Raw genomic sequence first — 22,131 nt, 5'->3', positions numbered from 1 at the left:
CATTCATATACCACAGCTTGTTCAGCCATTCCCCAATTGATAGGCAGGTTGTAAATTTTTTTAAAAGAAAGGATTGTGTCTTCTTTATCTTTCCCCTGTTACCATTATTTGGTGTACTACACCAAGTATCTACTATGGTAGATACTCAGGAGCTTTGTATGAACAAATGAAAGATAGAACAGGAGTGAAATGAAATAAAAACACCCATTCAACTCATGAAACTCAAAATAATGCAAACTGAGAATTCTCACTTGTGGTTCCCCACCACTGCAATATGAAGATGTGCATGTACTCTACAATCATCTGGAGTCAAACTTGGTCATTCTAATTATACAATGATTAGTTCTATCTGATTGTTCTTTTATCTTTTTGTAGTCGTTGTGCATTACAGACTCTGGAGGAAAGAGTGAGACTGATAACTTCGTCTGAAGTTCTGCCCCAAAGATGAACAAAAGCTTTGCTTCCAATCTGGCTTTTCCTGGCAGCCTGGCATGATTCTGGGCTACCTGCGCATCATGTCTTAGGGTAGGTTCTTCCTCCCACTACTTAGTGGCATTTATTTTGTATTCATTCTTAATAACTTCAATTTCACAAGTGGATGACTGGATGACTTTTGTAGAATGGCCCAGGTCTTTTGCCATGAAGCAGGGGCCCATCTTTTTAACACCAACATTCTCCTAATAAACAGAATTGAAGTTGAAGAACCCCAAAAGGGAGTGAGGTGCCTGCTGGATGGGGAATAGGCTGCAAATTGCATTACAAACAGAGCAGACTATGATACAAATAAAGAATTGCTCAGGAGAAATGGAATGCATCAAAGAAATGGATAACTGGGAAGAGAAATGGATTGATCATGTATAGAGAAAAAGGGATATAAATGGAGGGACATCCTGCATGCTTCATTAGCAGCCACATAAAGTCAAGAGAAGGAGACGGAGGTTCCCAGAATATAAACACTGACCCCCTAGGGCAAACTTATGGGGCAAGAATGACAGAGTGGGTGGGCATGGATAATTTACAATCAGGATCAGTGGAGGGACTACAGACATCTTGAGATCACAAATTCCTTAATATTAAATATGTTCATTTTACCTTATCCTCAAATTATCCTTTTGAGCACTCACATTTACCTATGAGGGGAAGGAGAAAGTGAGAGAGGGTGGGAAAGAGGAAGAAACAGGGAAGAAGAAAGGGGAAGGGAAGGAAAGACAAACAGGGAGGAGACCATGAGCAGAAAGAGGTCAGGATTCTAAAGAAAGGAATGAGATTAGGTATACAAAATAGGCCAATTCATTACATTCAATTAATCTTCTTAGGTGACATGGGCAAATCCAGTAAAATGAGGGGAAAGGATGGGGATAATCTCCCCTGATTTGACCTTACATCATAATCATCTGGAAGAATGTGTTCTACCTAAGTGGTTCTCAATGTTTCTTAGCTTTAGATATTTAGGGACAAAAACCATTCTTCTCCACCCTCAATTTCCCCTCAATCTTTTACCACTGTCCAAAATGCGTGGTTTTTTGGAGCACTAGAGGGGGTGTTGGATTGGAAGTCAGGTGACTTCTCATAAAGGACCCCTGGATTTACTCTGAATGGGGATGGGGGTGGAGTTGCAGATTAAATTCGGTTCCCTGACTGAGTTAAGGTTCACAATTAGCTAGTTAGCTGTCTTAGTGTTAGAGACACATGTGACATGCTGTCTCGTGGAAGGGGGATTTGGATCTGTTCTCTGGGCCCCAAAGGACAGAATTAGCAGCAGTGTTTGAAAGCTACAGAGGCATATTAAGACTTAATGTAAGGGAGTGAAATTCCCTAACAATGAGAGCTATTCCAAAGTGGAATGAATTAGGTCAGGAGGTAGTGAGTTCTTCATCAATGGAGGTGTTCAAACAAAAGCAAGGTGACCAATTGTCCAGTATATTGTCTGGATGGAGGGGAGGGATTCTTGCTTAGGTGTGGGTTGGACTAGATGCTAGGCTCTGAAGTCCCTTTTCAACCTTGACATTTGGTGATTTGGGGAATCATTATAATTTATAAATAGTTGAGTAGCTACTTAAAGAAGCCTATTCATTGAATGGGTGTATCTCACTCAAAGTGAATATGCCACAGGACCTCAGCCTGAAAGGGCCAGGGTCTCCCATTGCATCCTGGGCCATGTTCAGCCATCCTGATGAATATCCAGCCACTGGACCCAGATGACTCAGGAGAAGAAAGTGAGCTTGGTGACCTTGCACAGCCCTCCTTCACTCAAATCCAAGTCAAATGCAAGTCATGTCATCATCTTGATGTTATGGTCCTCTTGGAGAACGAAGGACAAACACAACAACAATAGTTTATAAATAACATCTGTGTGAGTTAAGGATTGATTACTCATGTACCCACTTCACAGATACCTACCTTAACAGTAAGGGGAAAGGGAATAGGAAATAGCGCATTTATACAGCTCCAATATGTGCCAGGCACTGTTTGAAGTACTTAACACAAGCCTAGAAAAAGTATTTACTTATTTACCAAGGAATAAACAGAGGTGATCCATTTCCAGGTTAGAACCATAGCTAGTGTTTTATTAAAGGGACCTCTTTCTAAGCAGCTGAAGGCTCATATAGCTAGGTGGCATTAAGTCTTGGACTTGAGGTCAAGAAAACTTGAGTTTGAATCCAGCCCCAGACAGTTACTATCTGTGGGACCTGGGGCAAGTCATCTAATCTTTCTCCCCCTCAGGTTTCTCATCTATAAAATAGGAACAATAATGAAAACACTACGTCACAGGACATTGTAAGGATAAAATGAGACAATATTTCTAAATATTTTCAAACCTTAAAGCTTTATATAAATATCAGCCACAATGAGAAATCTGGGGGAAGGGGGTCTGAACCTGAGATTTCATTTGTGTGGGGAACTCCCAATGTGGAGACTTTCTTCACCAATGCTAATAGGGCTACTCCTCTATAGCTTTTAGTCTTAGAGAGTTGATTGGAACACTTAGAGGTTAAGTGATTTGCCTCAAGGGATGCAACCACTTGTTGGCCCTTCTTTTTCAAAGAGGACCAGTTACATCAGGAGGGTAAGATAGACTTGCTAATCAACTGGATTTGTGTGAGGCAGGGCTGTGTAAAATCATCAGCCTCAGGCTGTCCTCCAGAGTCATCCAAATTCAGTGGCATGACATGCAACCAGTATATATGAGAAGTAGGACTTGACCCAGGATTGTGATGTTTAACAATGGGTTCACTAGAGAAAAAAAAATGTGTTCTGGACACACTTGGAAGTTTAATTTGCCTTATTGACACTTTCTCTATCATTTTCTTAAGTCTAGATGGTCAACAAAACAAAAACAAGCAAGCTTTGATTCTGCCAATTTTCTGAAGGGTAAATGCTAACCAAGATGGTTCCAGAACACTCTTAACTCAAACTCAGATTTTGCTGTGACCAAAGCTGGCCACGCTAAAATGACCCACCATGACTCTTATTGAGAATATTGCCTATGATTATTAGTGTGAAGAAGGAGCTGAGAAACTGGAGGAAGAGATCCCAAGACCCAGAAGATTTCCTTTCTACTTACTGCATTGTCTAAATTGCCTAAATCCTATGACATTCTAGAAACTCACAATTTGTTTTGCTATTCATTTAGCTCTGTGGCACCTGTTCTCATGGCTTGGACTTTGCAAAATGTTGATGTCAGCATGAAACAAAGAAGGGTGGAAATATGGAAAGTTCTTTCCACCACCAGATGGAAAGATGTGACATAGCCCTCAAGTAAGCGCTTAGTCAAAAGCCTATAAGTTCATTCTGACTTTCCTACTTGATTATAAACTACTTGGGAGCCAGGTCTGCTATTTTTGATCTCTGTATTCATTTCTAGCACAGCACCTTGTATGTTGTAGGTGTTTGATAAACATTTGTTTAATTGAATCATATAAAACTGAATGACTTTCCTTTGTGGAAATGTGGCTATGGTAGAAAAAGACTACATTTCCCAGAATGCTATGGGCTTGAAGGTACATGGCTGAAACAGAAGGGAAAGAAAGGGAAAAAGGAGTCTCGGGGATGTACAGGACAAAGCAGAAACCAGAGAGTTGACAAATTTTCAATGAGAGCAGTTACACCTTGGAAATGAGCAAATGCTACAATTCAATATACACTTTATTGTTTTGTTGACTATCTAGACTTAATGAAGAGATGAAGAAAATATTAATAATTGCAGGTTAAAATTAAAAGAGCGTCCTAGGTACATTTTTTCAGAGATTTGGTTGTTAAACATTTATTATCACACTCCTGAGAAGTAAAACAGAAGTGTCTGGGAGAATGGTGGATTCAAAAACTATCTTCAGGATAAATGGTTGAGGTTCCTATGCCAAGGACCTCCAAAGCCAAGTATCTTCAAGGACCAGGTTGCGATGACAGAGATAGCATGGCAGACAGTGCCTGAGGTTTACTGACCTAAGGTAGTAAGGCTCCGTAGAAGTTAACGTGAATTTCTTGGACTGCTCGCTTGAGTGGGAGCCAAACAAACATGGATGAGATGCATAGAGAAGCTCCAGACTTATCCATGTTTCAATGACTTCCTTGTTGATGTTTGGACCTTAATGCTAGGCTTGGGCTGGAATCCCATTTATATCCTCTTTGGGGTTCATAGTACTGTAAATTTACTTATGTTACATCACCCACTGTTCTCTCATACTTTGCTCCATTCTCTGAAGAGGAAGTAGCTCTTTGCCTTGCGAAAGTCAACTCTTGAATCCTTGACCAGTTCCTCCAGGGGCTTAACCCTTCAAATGTTCTTCTCTCACTCCCTCTTTGTCTCTCTCTTTCTTTTTTTTAACTCCTATTCTTTTTATTAATTATTTTATTTTTTAGTTTTCAACATTCTCTTCCATCAGATTTTGAATTTCAAATTTTTTCCCTATCTTTCCCCTCCCCTTACCTCAAGATGGCATGTATTCTGATTATCATCTCTCTTTCTATTTCTGTCTTTTTCTCCTAATCTACTAGCTCCCCTGAAACTAAAATCCTATAGCTTTCCTCCCTTTCCTAACCAAAATCCTAGAAAAAGTCATCTATACACATCACCTTTACTTCCTCACATCCCACTCACTTCTCTACCCCTTTCAGTCTGATCTCTGACCCTCCCATTAAAACTAGGCTCTCTAGGATTCCCAAAGATTTATTGATTCCTAAAGCAAAAGGTCTTTCTCAGTCCTTTTTGACCTCTACATATTTCAGCTTCAATAACCACTTTCTCCTCCTGGATATTCTCTCCTCCCTCAGTTGTCAAGACACTGTTCTATCCTTCTTTCCTGTCTAACACTTTTGAAAGATCCTTATCTATCTCCAACCTCTAAATGTGAGTATCCACCAAAGCGCTCTCCTGGGCTCTCTTTCCTCTTTACATTCTCTTGGGGATCTTATCAGCTCCCGTGGATTCTATGTTCATCTCCACATAATGACTCCTAATTCTGGTTATCCAGTCCTAGTCTCTCCTGAATCCTTGTCCCACATTTCCAGTTACCTGTTAGATATCTACACTTCCACATTTGCGTGGCATCTCAAATTGTACACATCTAAATTGGAACTCACCACCTTCCACCTTCCCTCAAAAATGCCCCCTTTCTCAAACTTTCTTATTTCTATTGAGGGCACCACTGATCTTTTCAATCACCCACAGTCATCCTTGACCCTTCCCTCTCCTTTAGATTCTCTTATCCTATTAGTTGCCAAGTTTGTTTGATTCAACATATCTCTACAACATTTCTAGAATTTGTCCCCTTTCTATTGACGTGTGCATCTCTCACCTCAATCGCTACAGAAATGGTCTCCTACTTGGTCTCCTTGCTTCCAGTTTTGCCCTTCTCTAATATTCCAAACAGTTGCAAAAATAATCTTCCTGAGGTTAGACTATTGCCTCCCCCCCCGCCAACTTCTTCTGGAGCCTTCAAAGTCTCTCTCTCTGTTTCCTCTAAGATAAAAATACTAATTCCTCTCTTGTGGCCCCACCACAATCTGATTCCATCTTACATTTCCAGATTTTACTCCTCATGTTCTCTCTGTTTCAGACCAACTGGTCAAGTGGTTGTTGTCCAAAACTGGCATTCTTTCTACCTCTTCATCTTTGCTCAAGCTATCTTTATACATGGAAAGCCCTTCCTCCTTATCTCTGACTCTTGAAATTCCTGACTTTCGCCAAAGTTCAGTTCAGGAGTCATATCCTATGGGAAACTCTTCCTGGTCTTTTTGTCTGCCATCTTGCCTTCCCCCAGTTACCTTATGCTTAGGTGTTTACATAGCACATCTCCTGTTAAAATGTAGGCTTCTTAAAGGCAGAGATGGTTTTTCCTTTTGGTCTTTGTACTACCTGCCCCTAGCAGCATAATAAATACATGTTAAATCAAATTACTAAATATATTCAAAATGCTTGTTGGTTACCTCAGTTTCTCTCAGGTGACCTGTCTGAAAGTCAAATTCAGAAGATTCCAAAGGAAATCCTAGGTGGGGGCATGCACCACATAGAAGCATTATTACTATTAATAAGTTCATATATTAAAACTACTCTGTCTGTCCTGAATTTACACACCAGGTGCACATCTCTGGCTTCTATAGGTTGAAAGCCCTTTCTCTGACACCCAGGAATCTACCTGGAATGGGCCAGCCCAGACTTGAGAGACTTCTCAGAAATGATTCTACTTTCTTGTTCTAGAGATAGCCATCCTCCCCATCTCTGTAATCCAGGGCTCATCATTGACTCATAATTGAAGTAGATATCGTGAGAGTGGAGAACTGGAGGCATTTTCAGAGCCTATTAGTTCACAGACCTCCTGGAATTAATCAGCCTTGAATAGCTGATTTACATACCTACTGAATCCATTCTTGCAGTATAATTCAAAGGTTTTTATAGCAAAGTTCTCAGGACAGAGATTCTGTGATGAGCTGATTCATTTCTCTAAAATCTCCCAAAACCTGGCCTAAAATATACTTCCTCTAGGTAGCCATCCTTGATGGGCCTGTTGAACAAATCTCATTTGTTGATACATTAATTTGTATTTTTGAAATAGTTTTGTGTGGTTTTCTCTAAGGTTGTTTTTTTTGGGGGGGGGAAGGCGAATGGTATCCTTTCTATACGACTTGGTACAGTGCTCTGCACATTGTAAACATTAATGTTGTTTCCTGACTGATGCCATGACTAGGTGAGGCTGGGATACCTCTTTTGATCTCCGTTAATTTGGGGTGAGAGTTACTCTCTCTGAGTTGAGGATGGTTGAGTTGTGAGTCATTTGGTGCTCTGTCATACCTCAGCAAGGCTTTCATTTTCAATACCTTTCATGCCACTCTTCTAGTCTTGTGCCCAACTGACCCCAAAGTCCAGACCTAGAATAATAATGATAGCTGCTAGGTGGCATGACGGATCAAGCACTAGGCCTAGAGTTAGGAAGACCTGAGTTCAAATCTGGTTTCAGACACTTAACAGCTGTGTGGCCCTAGAAAAGTCACTAAATCTCCATTTGCCTCAATTTCCTCCACTGGAAAATAGGGATGATCATAACAGCACCTATTTCCCGGGGTCGTGAGGATCAACTCAAATAATAGTTATCAATCTTTTAGCAATGTGTCTGGCACACAGTAAGCTCTAAATAAATGTTAGCTATCATTATTATGTTAATAAGTAATTATAATATTCTGGTTAATTGCTGATGAATCATAATAGCTGAAACTTTATAAACGATTTCATCCCCTTCTTACAACAACCTTGTGAGGTAGTTATTATATATACTAACATATAATAATAAATATTATTTATGATAATCTATGATTATCCCCATTTTACAAATGAAGAAAATGAGGCAGAGGATAAGTGACTTGCCCAGGGTCACTCAGCTATTTTGGGGAGTGGGCTTACTGATTTCAGGTCCAGCATCTCACATAGTGCTTCCTAATTGGCACTCTGTCCGTGATGCTTTTGCTCCATTCCAACTCTAATTACCATTCCGCTCCAACTCCTTATACCACCAATCTTTTCACTTTTGGTCAGCCTTGGTTCTCATGACTACTTGCAGGGACTATTGACATAAGTGAGAAGAGTATCCAGCTTAAAGTTAGGAGAACTGAGTTAATGTGATAGGACTGAGAAATGCTGTGTCACCATGGACAAGTCACTGAAGGTCAGTTTCGTCATCTAGAAAATGGAGCTAACACTTTCATGACCTACCTCACAGGAGTGTTGCTTAGGAGGGAATCACTTAAATTTTAAGTGTTTAATTTAATATGAGTTTTTGGCCGCCCTGGGTCCCCATCCTATAGCATCAGGACAGACTCCAGGCTGAGTGTCCACAGGAACACCAGCCCCAAAAGCAGATGGCAAGAAGAAGAATGCCATCTGTTTCCTTGATTTTCTTTTCTTTCCTGGTTGTTGGGTTCCCCCCCCCCCCTTTTCCCCATGTGTATGCTTTCTGTTTTTATTACTCTCCCTTCACATCAGTCTGATATCCAGTCACAGAAGACCTATTAGTAAAACATAACTTGGTTCCAATGGAAAAAGAATGGTCTGCCAATTTTTACTTCTCCCCAGGATGAATCTAGTAACTTCAAAGTGTCCTGTAAAATTATGGAAAATGAAAATTTGATTAATCTTCTAAAATTCCATGCAGTCTTCAGGGGGGAAAGCAAGAGAGGAGAGGAAGAAGAGGGAGTGAAGGTAGGAAGAATGTGATAAAATGGTCATATTATGACTCCCCAAGGCCAAGAATCCTTCCTGCTCTAAACAAAAATCAGTAGAGCTACCATTAACATCCCAAGAAAATTCAGAGAAGTCATTTAACTTCTTTATCAAAGCTCTCCTCTATAAAGGGGAGACATGTGGGTGCATGCATGTAAGGATGCTACTAATTATAAAACATTGCTTGTGGGGACTTATAAAGAAGGAGCAGGAGTGTGTGTGTGTGTGTGTGTGTGTGTGTGTGTGTGTGTGTGTGTAGAGCAGATGTATGCCTTGTATGCCCTGATTTCCTGGTTCATTCTGCAAAGAACTACTATTTTGTATTGCCAGAAACATTCACAGGTTTGAAGGTCTGACAGGCTGATGAGGGTGATAATGCATGTTAATGTATGATACGATAAAATGATAATACATATGGTAGGAGTGATAACACATTGTTAGATTTCTTTGAAGAAGCTCTGTGTGTATATGTATATATATATAATATGTGTATACACATAATTTATATATAATATATAAAATCTATATCTCTAGATAGCTATAATCTCTAGATATAGATATATATCTATAGATATAGAGATATAAAATCTATAGAGATATACCTATATCTCTCTACATAAAATCTACAGATATCTATCTATATAGCACTTATATAAGATTTATAAATCTATTATTATAAATCTATTTGATAATTGCCCTCCCTCAATTACCCTGGACAGTAAGTATTGACTACTGACATTGTAATGCATATTTTAAAGATGAAGAAAGTAGAGACTCAGAGTCTAAGTTTGCCCATGGGCACTTGCTAATGACATCCATAAAAACCATACCAGCCTGTCTCTATCACAACAATATACTTTAGAAACCCAATGAAAGATGCTCAGAAATTGCATGAGTAGACATAAATGGTCATTGCTTAGCTTTAGAGGTCATATTTCTGGTCATCTAGCTCATTTAGAGTTCTAAAGGGGTCACCCAACTCCTTAATTTTATTCAATTACTTTAAAAGACGCTTTATTGATGACGTCTTTTGTTTTAACATCATTTATTTCTGTAAATACCTCTTCCCTTCATGCAGCCCCTTCACTTTACAAATATGGAGAGGGAGGCCCAGGGGGATTCAGTAACTTGACTGCCCAGTAAAAGGATAAGCCCTGGAACCCAGGTCTTCTGACTCCAAATGAAGTAGTTACATAATACTACACTGCCTCTCTTTCTTCCTTGGCTTGCTGAAGATATATTTGTTGAGAACCACTACTAAGCAATGAGTCAATCAACAAACATTTGTGATGTGCCTACTCTGTGCCTGACAGAGGACGTGGGGTAGTGAGCGGATAGAATGTTGTTTTCTGACCCAGGAAGCCCTGAGTTCAATTCTGCTTCTGACATTTATACTACTTTTTAGGACCCTGGGCAAATCATCTCACCTCTCCAGATTCTAAGACTATAAATTACAGACGAGGTGCATTGGTGAAGAGAATTTCCTCCTCAAGAAGTTCCTTATACCAATGATTTAAAATCATAATTTCAATCCCTAACCTTATTATTCTGCCAAACTCGGTTCTGGAGATACAAAAACAAACGAAACAAAAAGACCCTGCCATCAAGGGTTTAACCTGGGGAAGGGAGAAGACAACATGTACACACAAGTAAATAAAAAATATATACAGAGTGAATAGCAGTATTTGGGGTGGGGGACAGTCAGGAAATGGAACTGAGCCGCGCAGGGAGCCAGGGATTCTAAGAGGCTGAAATGAGGCTTTGTTCTCGGGCAGTGAGGAGATAGGATACAAAGTGTACAAGCTATGGTGGGACCTTATCGTAATATAATAGCTAGCATTCCTATGTTGCTTTAAGGTTTGGGGAGCACTTTGCACGCTATCCATTTGATACAACACCCTTATGAAGTAGGCATTATTACTGCCACCCTTTTACAGATGAGGACACAGGCTGAGAAGGGTTAAATGACTTGCCCCTGCGTCTAGAAGTTAATATCTGAGGCAGGATTCTAACTCTGGTCATTCTGACTCCAAACCCCTATCCACTCTGCCACCCAGAGCCAGTCGGGACAGCCACCTCTCTGAGAAAAGAGGATGTAGGCTGAGCAAAGGCAGAGAGAAGCTTGCCCCAGCCCTCCTGGGGAAGGTAGGCTTTCAAGTCCCCTTTCTTCCTTGTTCTAAGCAAACTGTGCCATCTACAGTTTGGGCTTGTCCTTTGCTGACCCACCCCAGAGATGATTTCGGATGAAGAGTCCCCCCCACCTACACCCGGAACTCGGGGCGGATGCTGCTCCATCAGGACCAGTTCGCAGGCTGACAGCCCAGCCCCAGCCCTCGCCATAAACTTCAACCAGCCACAAGAGTGTGCCTGTGAGGTGACTGCAACATTTTTCCTGCCAAACCAGAATTAGCCGGTATAGGAATGAAAGACTGTGGAGACTTGGGCTTGCACAGGCTGGACGCTCAGCTCTTGCCCCAGAACCCCCGAGCCCCCCGGCTCCGCGGGGCAAAGGGCTGAGGACGGCGGGGGTCGCTCCACCTGCTCGGACCAGCCCGGGGCTGCGGCCAAGCAGAGCTGGAGGGCCAGGGCACCGCAGCTACAGGATGACAGGCTTCACTGCAACCAGGCTCGGCGTTCGGGGGGTCCAGGGGCAGCAGCGAGGAGCTGGGGAGCCTCGGAACTAATGCCCTGCGAAGCGGCTCACCCGGGGCTGGCCGGGAGAGGTAAGTGCGCCCGGGGCTCGGGCACTGCCCCTGGGGATGGGGGCCCAGCGGCAGCCGGGGCCACCGGGGTCCTGCTGGCAGCGGCGTTGGGGGCTGCCAAGAGCAGGGGTGGGGGGAGGAGGAGGAAGGATGCACAGGACGGAGGTGGGGAGAGGGGTGCGCCCCCCCGCCCTGCGAGCCAGGAGGGGACGTGTTCCCCGGCCCGGCGGCTGCAGCCTGGGGTAACTGCGGGTCATTGTCTGTGCTGCTGGTGGGAGGGAGGACAGATGGACGGACGGAAGGAGGGGATGCGTGCTCTTTCCTTGCGGTCTTTAACGCGGGGGAAGCCGGTGAGAAGCTCCCGGGCCGACATCCATCCCCGCTCCGCCTCCCGGGAGCCCCTGGCCCGGCTCCCCTGGTCCCACGCCCAGCGCGGTCCTGCCCAGGCCCAGCTCCGAGGGTAGAGCAGGCTGAGCCGGCGCCGGTTCTGGTTACTGAGGGACAGACTAGAGATGCTATTTATGGGGAGAGGGGGAGGAGCGGGGGGCGGGAGCAGTGCGGGGAGGGGGCAGACCGCGGCTCCCAGGGCTAGCTGGCCGGGGACTGGAGGTGCCTCAGTTTCCTACGGGGACCGAGGCTCTAGTAGAAGAGCTGACGGGCCTTGGGAAGAGAGCCCGCTAGGCTCCGCGCCTGCCGGGCTCTGGGCCGAACCTGGAGATCCCGACTTGGGGGTCTCGGAAGAGACAGGAGGGGGAGGTCATGGAGTGCAGAGCCAATGGGAATGCGAGGATGGTGAGGGGGCCCTGGGGTGGAGCCCCCCGGGCGAGTCTGGCCCGCCCTCGTTATCCGGATAGGCTGCGGCGGTCTGGCCGGGAGGCGGATCCACTCCCTCCCTCGCCATCCCTCCATCTCTGCATCCCTTCATCCGTCCCTCCATCCAAGAGCTGGGCTACAGCTACCGCTACAGCCGCTCCCTCGGCTGCACGTATATCCAGGCCCCTCTGTGCATTCAAACCCCGCACCTCGGGGTCCAAAGCAAAGCGCGAAAATGAGACAAATCCCTTTTTATCCCCTGCAGCGAGTTAGGAGGCCCCTACGTGTCCTTCTCATCCTCCTCGGACCGTGAGCTGGGGGGGACCACAGAATCCAGCCTCCGCATTTTGGGGGTGCGGACATTGAGGTTCAGGCCCTGAAGTCACCTGTGTAATGATGGGCAGAGCTCTGGCCCTGATCCGAGCCCTCGGACTCAAGCTGGTGCTCTTTTTCCTACATCAGAACTACCTCTCTCCCTGGTCATTTTTGGTGTCTAGGTGCTGAGACCTAGGCACCAAGCCCCGAGCAATTAATGTTCATTCAAGTTCATTGAATCACAGTGTGATTATACTTTATCACTGAAACAGTTTTCTGCAATCCAGTGACACCAGTCTCTTTGCTGTTGCTCACACAAGACCCTTTATCTCTCAACTCCAGGCGTTTTCAGTGGCTGTCCCCCATGCCTGGAATTCTTTCCCTATTTGTCCCCACCTGCAGGCTTCCTTCAAGTGCCAGCTAAAATTCCACCTTCTACAGGAAGCCTTCCTTGATCTCTCCTGTGCTGGTGCATTCCTTCTGTTGATTACCTCAAATACATCCTTCATATAGCTTGTGTTCCTGTTGTCCCCCTAGACTGTGAGATCCTCAGGGCAGGGCTGTCTTTTGCTTCTCTGTATCTCCAGTGCTTCTTAGCATAGTATCTGGTACATAGTAGGCACTTAACAAACGTTTATTGAGTAGCCTTGGGAAAAGAAATCCAAGGCAAATTAGAACTTCCTGGATTCTCCCTTGTCTTCAGTGGAAATGCTACAGTTGTCCTTTGCCATACTTATATAATCTTTTCTGATATGGTGTATGTAGAATATCATCAAACATTCCATACCTGCCAGTATTCAACATCAAATACATCCAATTGAAATCATATTTACTTTAAAAACAATTATTGGATAATAGCTTGAATTCTTCAAGATATTATTCTCTCAGGGTCATGAGGATCAAGTGAGGTATTTATAAAGTGATTAGCACAGTGCCTGGCTTGTAGCAGATGACTAATAGATGCTTCCTTCCTTCCTTCTTTCCTTCATTCCTTTCTTCCATCCTTCCATCCTTCCTATCCTTTTTCCATCTTTTCTTCTTTCCTTCCTTCCTTCCTTCTTTATAGAAAAGTATCATTTAAATGAAAATAGCCATCATATGGACATTCAGGTTAAACAGACTAGTTGGAGATTATATGATGCTGTTTCACATCGCAGTTCTAGCCCTCTCTTCATGAGATGTCTATATTTATAGATTTTAACTTAATAGATCCCACCTTTTCACTTAAAACTAGAATACCAGAATTTTTACCAAAGAGAATTAGCCAAGTTAAAAACAGATGACTGCTTTACTTGTGACTTTATTCTTAGAAGAGACTTGGGCAAAAAAAGAAAGAAATGAAAATTTTGGATTCTGATGCTCTAGAGTAGGATATATTGAATGTTCCACAGCCCATGCATGGCTAACAGTGAATATATTAGATTAGTTGAGCTGCTTAGCATTATTTAACAGCTTGCACCTGCTGCTTTCTTCTGTCCATGTAAAAGGAAATTTGGATTTGAGGAGAGAGTTATTAAGAGGAAGAAAAAGAGCCAGGGGCAAATGTGACTTACAAAGGCCATTTAACCAAAGACAGAGCTGACTCGGGTTTTGTTTATATGCAAGTCAGCGTGTTTATTAAGTGCTAAGCACTGGTGATAGAAAGGAAGAGAAGACAGTCCCTGCAGTTAAGGGCTGGTAAGGAATCCCTTGAACTTGTCTTTTTGAGATGCATGTTCATTTCTCTTGTAATAAACCTGGTTTTCACGTAAGTCTCCTGATGTTGTGATTACCTGTAGACACTGCCCTTAAAGTGTTCAAAGTCTAATGGGAGAGATAGCATACAAATAGAAAATGAAGGAAGCCAGAGAAACTTAAAGGAAGAGATGAGGAGGGCATTAGTTCCAGGCACAGGGGGCGTCCAATACAGAAGCACAGTCTGGAGATGACGGAACAACTTGTGTAAGAAACAATGAAAGATGCCTGTGTCACTGGATCATAAAGTATGTATGTGGTGGGAAGTCAAGAGTAAGGAGAGGAGAAAGGTAATGAAGGCTTTAAGAGCCAAACCGAGGGTTTTATATTTGATCCTGGGGATAATAAGCCACTTGAGGTTACTGAAGAGGGATGACATGGTCAGACCTGAGTTTTAGGATGGTCACTTTGACAGTTGAGTGGAGGATGGACTAGAATAGGGAGAAACTTAAGACAATAGTCTTTAATATTCACTTTAACTTATATTCAGAAGTAGTCCTTAAGGTTAAATTTCCTGAATCAGATCTAATTGTATTCAGAAGCTTATTAATAGCTACTATCATTACACTAATGATGAAGTTTGAGATAACTCTTGCTTTTTAGTGTTTTATGGCAAATAATCTAATGCCATACATTTTTAAAGTCACGAACTAATGATGATACAGTACACTATTCTTTTTCATATCCAAAGACAGGTATGACATTCAAGTGCTTCATTCAAGACATTCAAGGCAAAGGCTGCCTTTCTGGTAGACCTCTGAAAGTTTGCTTCCATTTACCTAGTGAAAATCATACTTCAGGACTCTGAAGCAACAACAAAAAGTCTAGTTAAAATGTATCATGTGTTCAACAAACATTTTCAAACCTGGTATGAGCAAGGCCTCGTACTAGACCATGTGAGAGATAAGAAGATGGATTCACCACAGCCTGGTCCTTCAAAGCTCAGAGAAATGAACTGTGTACACAGTATAGAGATAGACACTAGTACTTCCACAGATCTGTGATCTCACTACCCAAATATTTCTTCTAATGGAAATTACCACTCATCCTTCTAAGACAGTATATGAGTAGGAAGTTAATAAGTGAAGTTCCCCGAACAACTTCAAATTTGTATTTACCAAGCACCTGCTATTGCCAGGCTTGGGCTGGTATTGGATATATAAAGACAGGAATAGACAGTACCTACCCTAAAGAAGTGTACATTCTACTGGGGTGGGGGTGGGTGGGGGAGGGCAGGTAAGAGTGAGAGGGACAACAATATGCACCTAAATAATGAAATGCAACATGTGTACGAAATAAACACAAAAATATTTCCATTATATGAGTTGGATTTACCAACCAGCAAAATAATGCAACTTTCCCTCATTTGGGTGGAAAGGTGGGAGCAATGAGTGGTAGAATGTTGCAGGTCCAATGTGAAGGGGGCTTTCTTCTAGTAACCCTAATTTTTTTTCCTTTATCCAAACCACAGATTTACTCATAGAATGACTGTATGTGTCTGCAGGACTGTATGGTGGAGGAGAGGGGGTGGGGAGGGGAGAATAATTCACTGGAGAGGGAAGAGTGATTTTATAGAATGTTTATGAGCTACAGAGAATACATTATCTGGTTTCTGTATTGTCTGTGAGGTGGAGTAGAGGTTGTTCTGTACCCAATATGCAGTTACTTAGAGCTGCTGTATGAGAATTAATGCCCCTTTAATTCACCTCTGTGGAGACCTAGTCATGAGCTATATTTAAAGATTTTTCCAGCATAACCTTTGAGTAGGGTGAGGCAAGCCAAAAAGACATTTTGGGGGGTCTGACCCTCTGATTGGACATGGTCTGTATAAGGCCAGAAGGGTTACAAATCCTAGACTGCAGGTCAAACGTACAAGTGCCCATATACTCCTGTAAATCTTCCATAAGTGGTCTACCCAATTTATTGGGTTGGAGGTGGAGCTTCCTCTAGGTTTCTTGACATTGTGTGGTAAGGTACTGGAGCATGTAGGCTATCAGATATCACTAGGTCTCATAACACCCTTGGGCAACCTTTATTTTGAGTCATTAATTTCCAAAACACAAATTTTTCTCTATAATTATTTGTTGGAAATACGTACTCCAATGCCCTTTGGATGTCTTGCCATTTACTATTTGGAGACAGTACTATCTCATTTCTCTTATGTACCATAGAGCTGGCTGTATCCCACAACAGTTCAATTAATTCATTCCCTATCATTGAGACCCAGCAATGGAAGATGCCATCAAAATCCCTAGCATCCCAGCTATTCATTAGTAATAGAAGAATACTGAGTCATTAAAAGCACTGTAAAAATTCCCAAAAACCACTCAGCTCACTTTCTATTCAATTCTGGGCCATCTATAGTGTCTGTCTGAGGTCTGCGTACCAATAGATTTATAGGTTGTTCATGCAATAATAGTACATCATAATCTAGAAAACAAGCTTTTTTCATCCACTTGGTTTTCCTATACAAATAATATATGGATAAACCAGACTCTTTTAGGTATGACTCTTGTTTAAAAGAGTCCGGTGTTCCGGCACAAAGTCATCTGCAAACAGAAATGTCTGAAGGGCCGGTCATCTCTAAGGATCTACATTTGGACTTTGCACTGAACATCATCCATCATTGTAGGAAATGTGTTTGTTAAGCAAAATCTCCCTGTTTTTTGCCTCATTTGATACAAACAAGGAGGATCATTGGGTAAATTATCTATTGTTATCTTTTTCAAAGAACTTTGTGTGATTTTCACATATGCATGTGAATTATCTTGTTGGAAGAGAGCCTTTAAAGGTCTACCAAATCAAATGTTGGATTTTTGTTAATAGTCAACAAACAATGAACACAGTGAGATCCTATATTGTCTACACGTTTTTGTAAATTTTGTACCTGTAATGATATATTTTGCTGAAGAATGCTGTTTGAAAAAGCCTCCTTGGTTCCTTCTCATGCTTTCACAGAGATGTGGATATTTGTGTAAACTATTTACATAAAAGCTTTATAAAGATAGGACATATGGACTGGTCAATATTGATTTTTTTTGTTTGCCTATTTCTTAATAAAAATAAGGCTTGAGATTTTCCCTCAAATGTTTGGTATCCTTTCATTTAACTACCACAAGAATTAATCTTTCAAAAAGCTTTCAAAAATTATGTTATCCACACAGCCTGAGACTATTTTTGTGTATATTTGGCCTAATCAGTTGTCCTCCTCATCTTTGTTTTCTCTGGTGTCATTTCTTCTTCCTCACAAAGCCCACTGTCATCTGTGATGACAGAATATGAGTATGATGTTTCCACTGTGATTAAAGGAGAAAAACATTTCTATTTCTCATCTGCTCATTTTCCACCTTTATTTCTTCCTTGGTTGCCCTCTGGGTGATCAGGCTTAGATGAATTTCTCCCCAAGCTTTCTGCCAATTTGTTTTTCCTTTTATTTCTTCTTGTTCTTTTATGAGCCTCTCTTGCTTATAATCTTCCATCATCTTGTTCTACAAGAGTTTGCAAATTAATTTATGTTCCAAATCAGTATTGCTCTTGGCTACCATATATCTCTGCTTGGTGAGGAGATCAGATGTTTCCTGGCTGAGGTGGTTTCTAGAAATTTTTGGTTTCATCATTGATGTGCATCAATTAAACTTCCCAAGGAAATTTTGACAGTCTTTGCCAATATCTGTTCTTTATCCATTTCATGTGGGGGGAAGGGAGGCATTAATGGGTTATTTAACAGACCAAGTGGTTCTTGTTCAGTTGCGTCCAACTTTTCATGATCCCATTTCTTGGCAAAGATACTGGAGTGGTTTGCCATTTCCTTTTCCAGCTCATTTTATAGATGAGAAAGCTGAAGCAAAAAAGGTTAATTGACTCGTCCAGAGTCACGCAGCTAGTAAATGTCTGAGGCCAGATTCGAACTCAGTTCTCCTGACTCCACTCCTTACACTGTATCCACTGCACCACCTAGCCTCTGGCCAGGTTGGACTTCCCTTGATTGTGTGTCATATCTTGTTATGTTCTTTCATCTCATGTCATATCTTTTCTCTAAAAGGTTGATGATCTGACTGTATGTGGGTAGTTAGTTTTGAAATGACATCCCACATAAGCAACCAGTTGTTCTTTATTTTAATAGAGTGTTCATATTTGTAGTGTTCGTTGGTGCTCACCATGCCCAACGCCTTCAAATTTTCTTCTTGATGACATTTTTCATTATATATATGGACGTGAGACTTCATATAGTTCACAAGCCTTTGATTCTTGTTTCTTCCTCCTCATCATGTTTTCCAACATACTCTTTCATTACCCCATGCCCACCATTGCATTTAAGTCACTGAGCAATAAAATATGTGTTGATTTGATTTGGGGGGGCAGGAGTTCTCAAGTTCTTGGTAAAGTGTGTATACCTCCTCATCATCTGTAACAGATGTTTCATGTTAAGCTGCAATTATCTTTAAGGTAATCTTTTTACAAATGGTTATCCATTGTCTTGAAAAGGAAGATTACCAGGTAATTATGTCTGGAAAGTTTAATTGTCTTACTTAACTGCCTTTGGACACGTAATAGAACCAATGCTGCTAGTGCCTTTATTTTCCTCTCTAAGAAGAATCTGTAAGTCATTCTTACATTAGCTATGACTTCCTTTTGCCTTCTTGTTTCATTTATAGTGACAATGTTAATACTGATATTCATTTCCTCTAGTACTGTGGTCCATGAACTTTTAAAAAATATTTTGATAGCTGTATGGCAATAAAATTGACTTCCTTTGTAACCTTATGGTTTTTTTTTTTATTTTATGCATTAAAAGCTTACTTCTGATAAAGAATCCATAGACTTAGACTGGTAAATGTTTAACAGCTGACTTTCTTGGGGGAAATGTACATGGGATGCACTTTAGAGTTTAATCTGCAATATTAACATTTTCCCCATCACTTTCTTTAATCTAGACAACCAGAAAAACAACAAATCAAGCCTTGACTTGTATCCTTTGCCAATTTCTGAAGTATAAATGCTTTTGCTGAAATTTTTTATTACTAAAATTTAAATACACAATAAGAAAAAGAAACATATTATAAATTTAAATATTGCAACTTAAATATAAAAAAGTAAGTGCACAGTAGAATGTAAGAAATGATTCAGAATATATGGCAATAAATTTCCATTTCAAGAAAGTTTATATAATAAATACTACACGTTGTGTTGAGAGACGTCCATCTTTGCTTCCTTGGAAGTTTTCTTTTGTTCTTTGCTGTGCTCTTTTTACTTTCTTCTTTTTCCTTTTCCCTAACCCACCCCAGGCTACAATTAAGCACAGATATATACATATGTATATATAGATATATACATATATATATGTGTGTGTATGTATATATGCAAACATATATACATACACACACATATATGTCATGTACATATACACACATGTGTATGTACATGTCTATATATATAGACATATACTTTCCCTAACAAATTCTACTTCTCATCTTTGTTTTTATATTTGTGCATATCTCTTATTTCCTATCCCTCTTAACTCCTCTTCTTTACTTCTGCCCACTACCTTGCCCTCCTATTATTTAACATACACACCCTCCCTCCAGGATCCCTCCCTTATTCTCCCTTTCCCATAAATCTAAATACCCTTCTATACCCTCCTTTGATCTATTCACTCATCCTCCCCTCTAAAGACCCATTTTCATCCTCCCAAGGAGCCCTCCCTTATTCTTCCATTACCATTATTACACTGAAAATTTAACAAATAACTCCTGAGCCAGTATGAGCTGACTCTAGTCCACTCCTGGATACAATATACAAAAAGGTGAACTCCTCCTTAGTAACAGGTAATCTTGTTCACTGCCCAAGAATTTGACATGTAAAGTACCAGCATGTATATGGACATGTTATATGTGGATAGTCAAGAAAGTATTGCTCTCTGCCCCATTTCCACTGTACTGACTTTGGCACTGCAGGAAGAAAACAGGCCGTTTTATATTGTCATTTGCATAACACTGGTGGTTGAAGGTGTCTCTGTTGGAGGAGCTAGTGGTCTCCTTCCTACCCCTTTTCTATTTGGAATTTAGTCGTAACCTGGTTACTTAAACTTGCTCATATTTTTTTACTAACTTAGGGTCACTATGACCCCTTAGGTCCACATAATTCTCTTTTCTGCTGCTTTTATGGTTCTATATTATACAAAAAGTTAGGAGTGTACAGTGAGCCTGGCCCAAACAGGAAAAATCCCAAGAGTTAGGCAGAAATTAGCTAAGTTTTGGTCTCTTTATGATTGAGGTAAAATGTAGGAGTAAACAAATAAGGAGATTATGTTATAATGTCTGTTCGTGGATGGGGGAGGTTAGGGAAAACTTAGGGCAGACGTTTTCTTGTAACTTCCTTCTGTCCTTGAAGAGATTGATACAACTGGTAGCTTCAGCCCAAGCCTTCTCTTCTAAGATGCCTATAGAGACCAATGGCCTTTCTTGACCTTTTTTTTTTTTTTTTTTTTTTTGCTGATATTCATCTCTGTTTTTATTTTTCTCTTTACTTGTTGCTTTTGGCCCTGTGATTCTGTCTGGCTCATCTCTTAAGTTCCCTTTCTTCCTCTTGGTTCATTTCTTAAAGACTCTGGTGTGTGCCTTTTTAAGAATTTCAAGGCGTGACTCAGTTCTGCTTTCTGTCTCAAAGATCTAGATAATCCTAAATCATTCTCAAGGCTAAGAGGGGATTGCTTGTCCTCCTGAAATACAAATCTCAAGATGCTGGTCAGCTCTCAAATTCCCCATTATATTCTTATGGCTTCTAATTTCAAAGGATCAGTCACCTAGGGACCAGTTTGATAGTGATGTACTTATCTAGGCTGGTCCTCAGAAAGCAGACACAATTTGTCACCTTGGAGTCAGGAAGACCTGTGACCTATGACAGGCATGACTCAGAGTAGGTCCATGACTCAGGGTAGGTCCACCAGTTCAGACTTGGGAATGAAACAAAATGAGACAGTCACAGACCATCTATAATCTTAACACAAGACAGCTTATTCAGTAAGAACATGGAAAAACCATTTAGCAAAGATGTAGTGTTAGTTTGGTTAGGTAGAGTATGTCTCAATTTCCCCTTTGCCATGGTGGTTCTGCTCATCAGAGGGTTGGCTTGACTTGAAAGACAGTGGGAATGCTGTCAAGACAGAGGGTCTTGGGTGACTCTTACAGTGAGTGAGCTTTTATGTCTTAGGCCACTGGAAACCTCCTTAACAATTTGAGCCTCAGTCCTTTGAATGAATTAAGTTTGGACGACAGTTTCATTTCTGTTTTAAGAAAAAACTAGTCTATGTGACAGAAACTTTCCAGTTTTCAAGGCCATGCATGGTGCATTTCTAGCATGATGGTACCTACTTCTATGGGTTCTGACCAGATTAGGAGTAGATACTGTTTCTATCATGACCACAGTACAAATCCTGTCTCAGACACTTACTAGCTATATGACCCTGTGCATATCACTTAACTTGACTTTAGTTTCTTCACCTATAAAGTGGTGATAAGAAGACCAACTTAACTTGACAGGCTCAGTTTCCTTGTTTGCAAAATAGTAATAACAACACCTACTTCACAGGGGTGGCAAAGTGCTTTGTAAACTTTAAAATATCATGTAAACATTCGCTATACATGCCTACTAGACAGCCTTTAAAAACCCAGGTTCACCTCCATGCTATGATGGGTCTTTGGAGAGGAGCTGTACACATAAAAGGCAGCATAGGAGGGACAGTGGGTCAAATGAGTGATACGCATGGCAGACATAGGAGCTCCAAGGACAGAGATGACTGGAGCTCAGGACTCCCACTTATTTCACATTCCTCCAACTCACACAGCATTAGAAGAACTC

The 22,131-nt window shown here is 41.3% G+C and overlaps 1 protein-coding gene and 1 long non-coding RNA gene across 3 annotated transcripts in view; both read left to right on the top strand.

Annotated features, from left to right (window-relative positions):
• LOC140509954 (uncharacterized) overlaps positions 1 to 4,198 on the top strand; it is a 32,741-nt gene extending 28,543 nt beyond the window's left edge. For both annotated transcript variants that reach the window (XR_011969017.1, XR_011969018.1), the window contains exons 3-4: positions 376 to 525; positions 3,635 to 4,198. This is a non-coding gene — a long non-coding RNA (uncharacterized lncRNA). The remainder of the gene's footprint in view (positions 1 to 375; positions 526 to 3,634) is intronic.
• Positions 4,199 to 11,048: 6,850 nt separating this feature from the next.
• The window catches only part of SLC16A14 (solute carrier family 16 member 14), a 44,452-nt gene continuing 33,369 nt past the window's right edge, over positions 11,049 to 22,131 (top strand). The window contains exon 1 of the mRNA XM_072618114.1: positions 11,049 to 11,433. Within this exon, the coding sequence (XP_072474215.1) occupies positions 11,394 to 11,433 (40 nt within the window). The 5' untranslated portion in view covers positions 11,049 to 11,393. The remainder of the gene's footprint in view (positions 11,434 to 22,131) is intronic.

The sequence above is a fragment of the Notamacropus eugenii genome, chromosome 6 (assembly GCF_028372415.1).
Source record: "Notamacropus eugenii isolate mMacEug1 chromosome 6, mMacEug1.pri_v2, whole genome shotgun sequence".
Taxonomy (NCBI): Eukaryota; Metazoa; Chordata; class Mammalia; order Diprotodontia; family Macropodidae; genus Notamacropus; species Notamacropus eugenii.
This window is presented reverse-complemented; position numbering and strand designations above follow the sequence as displayed.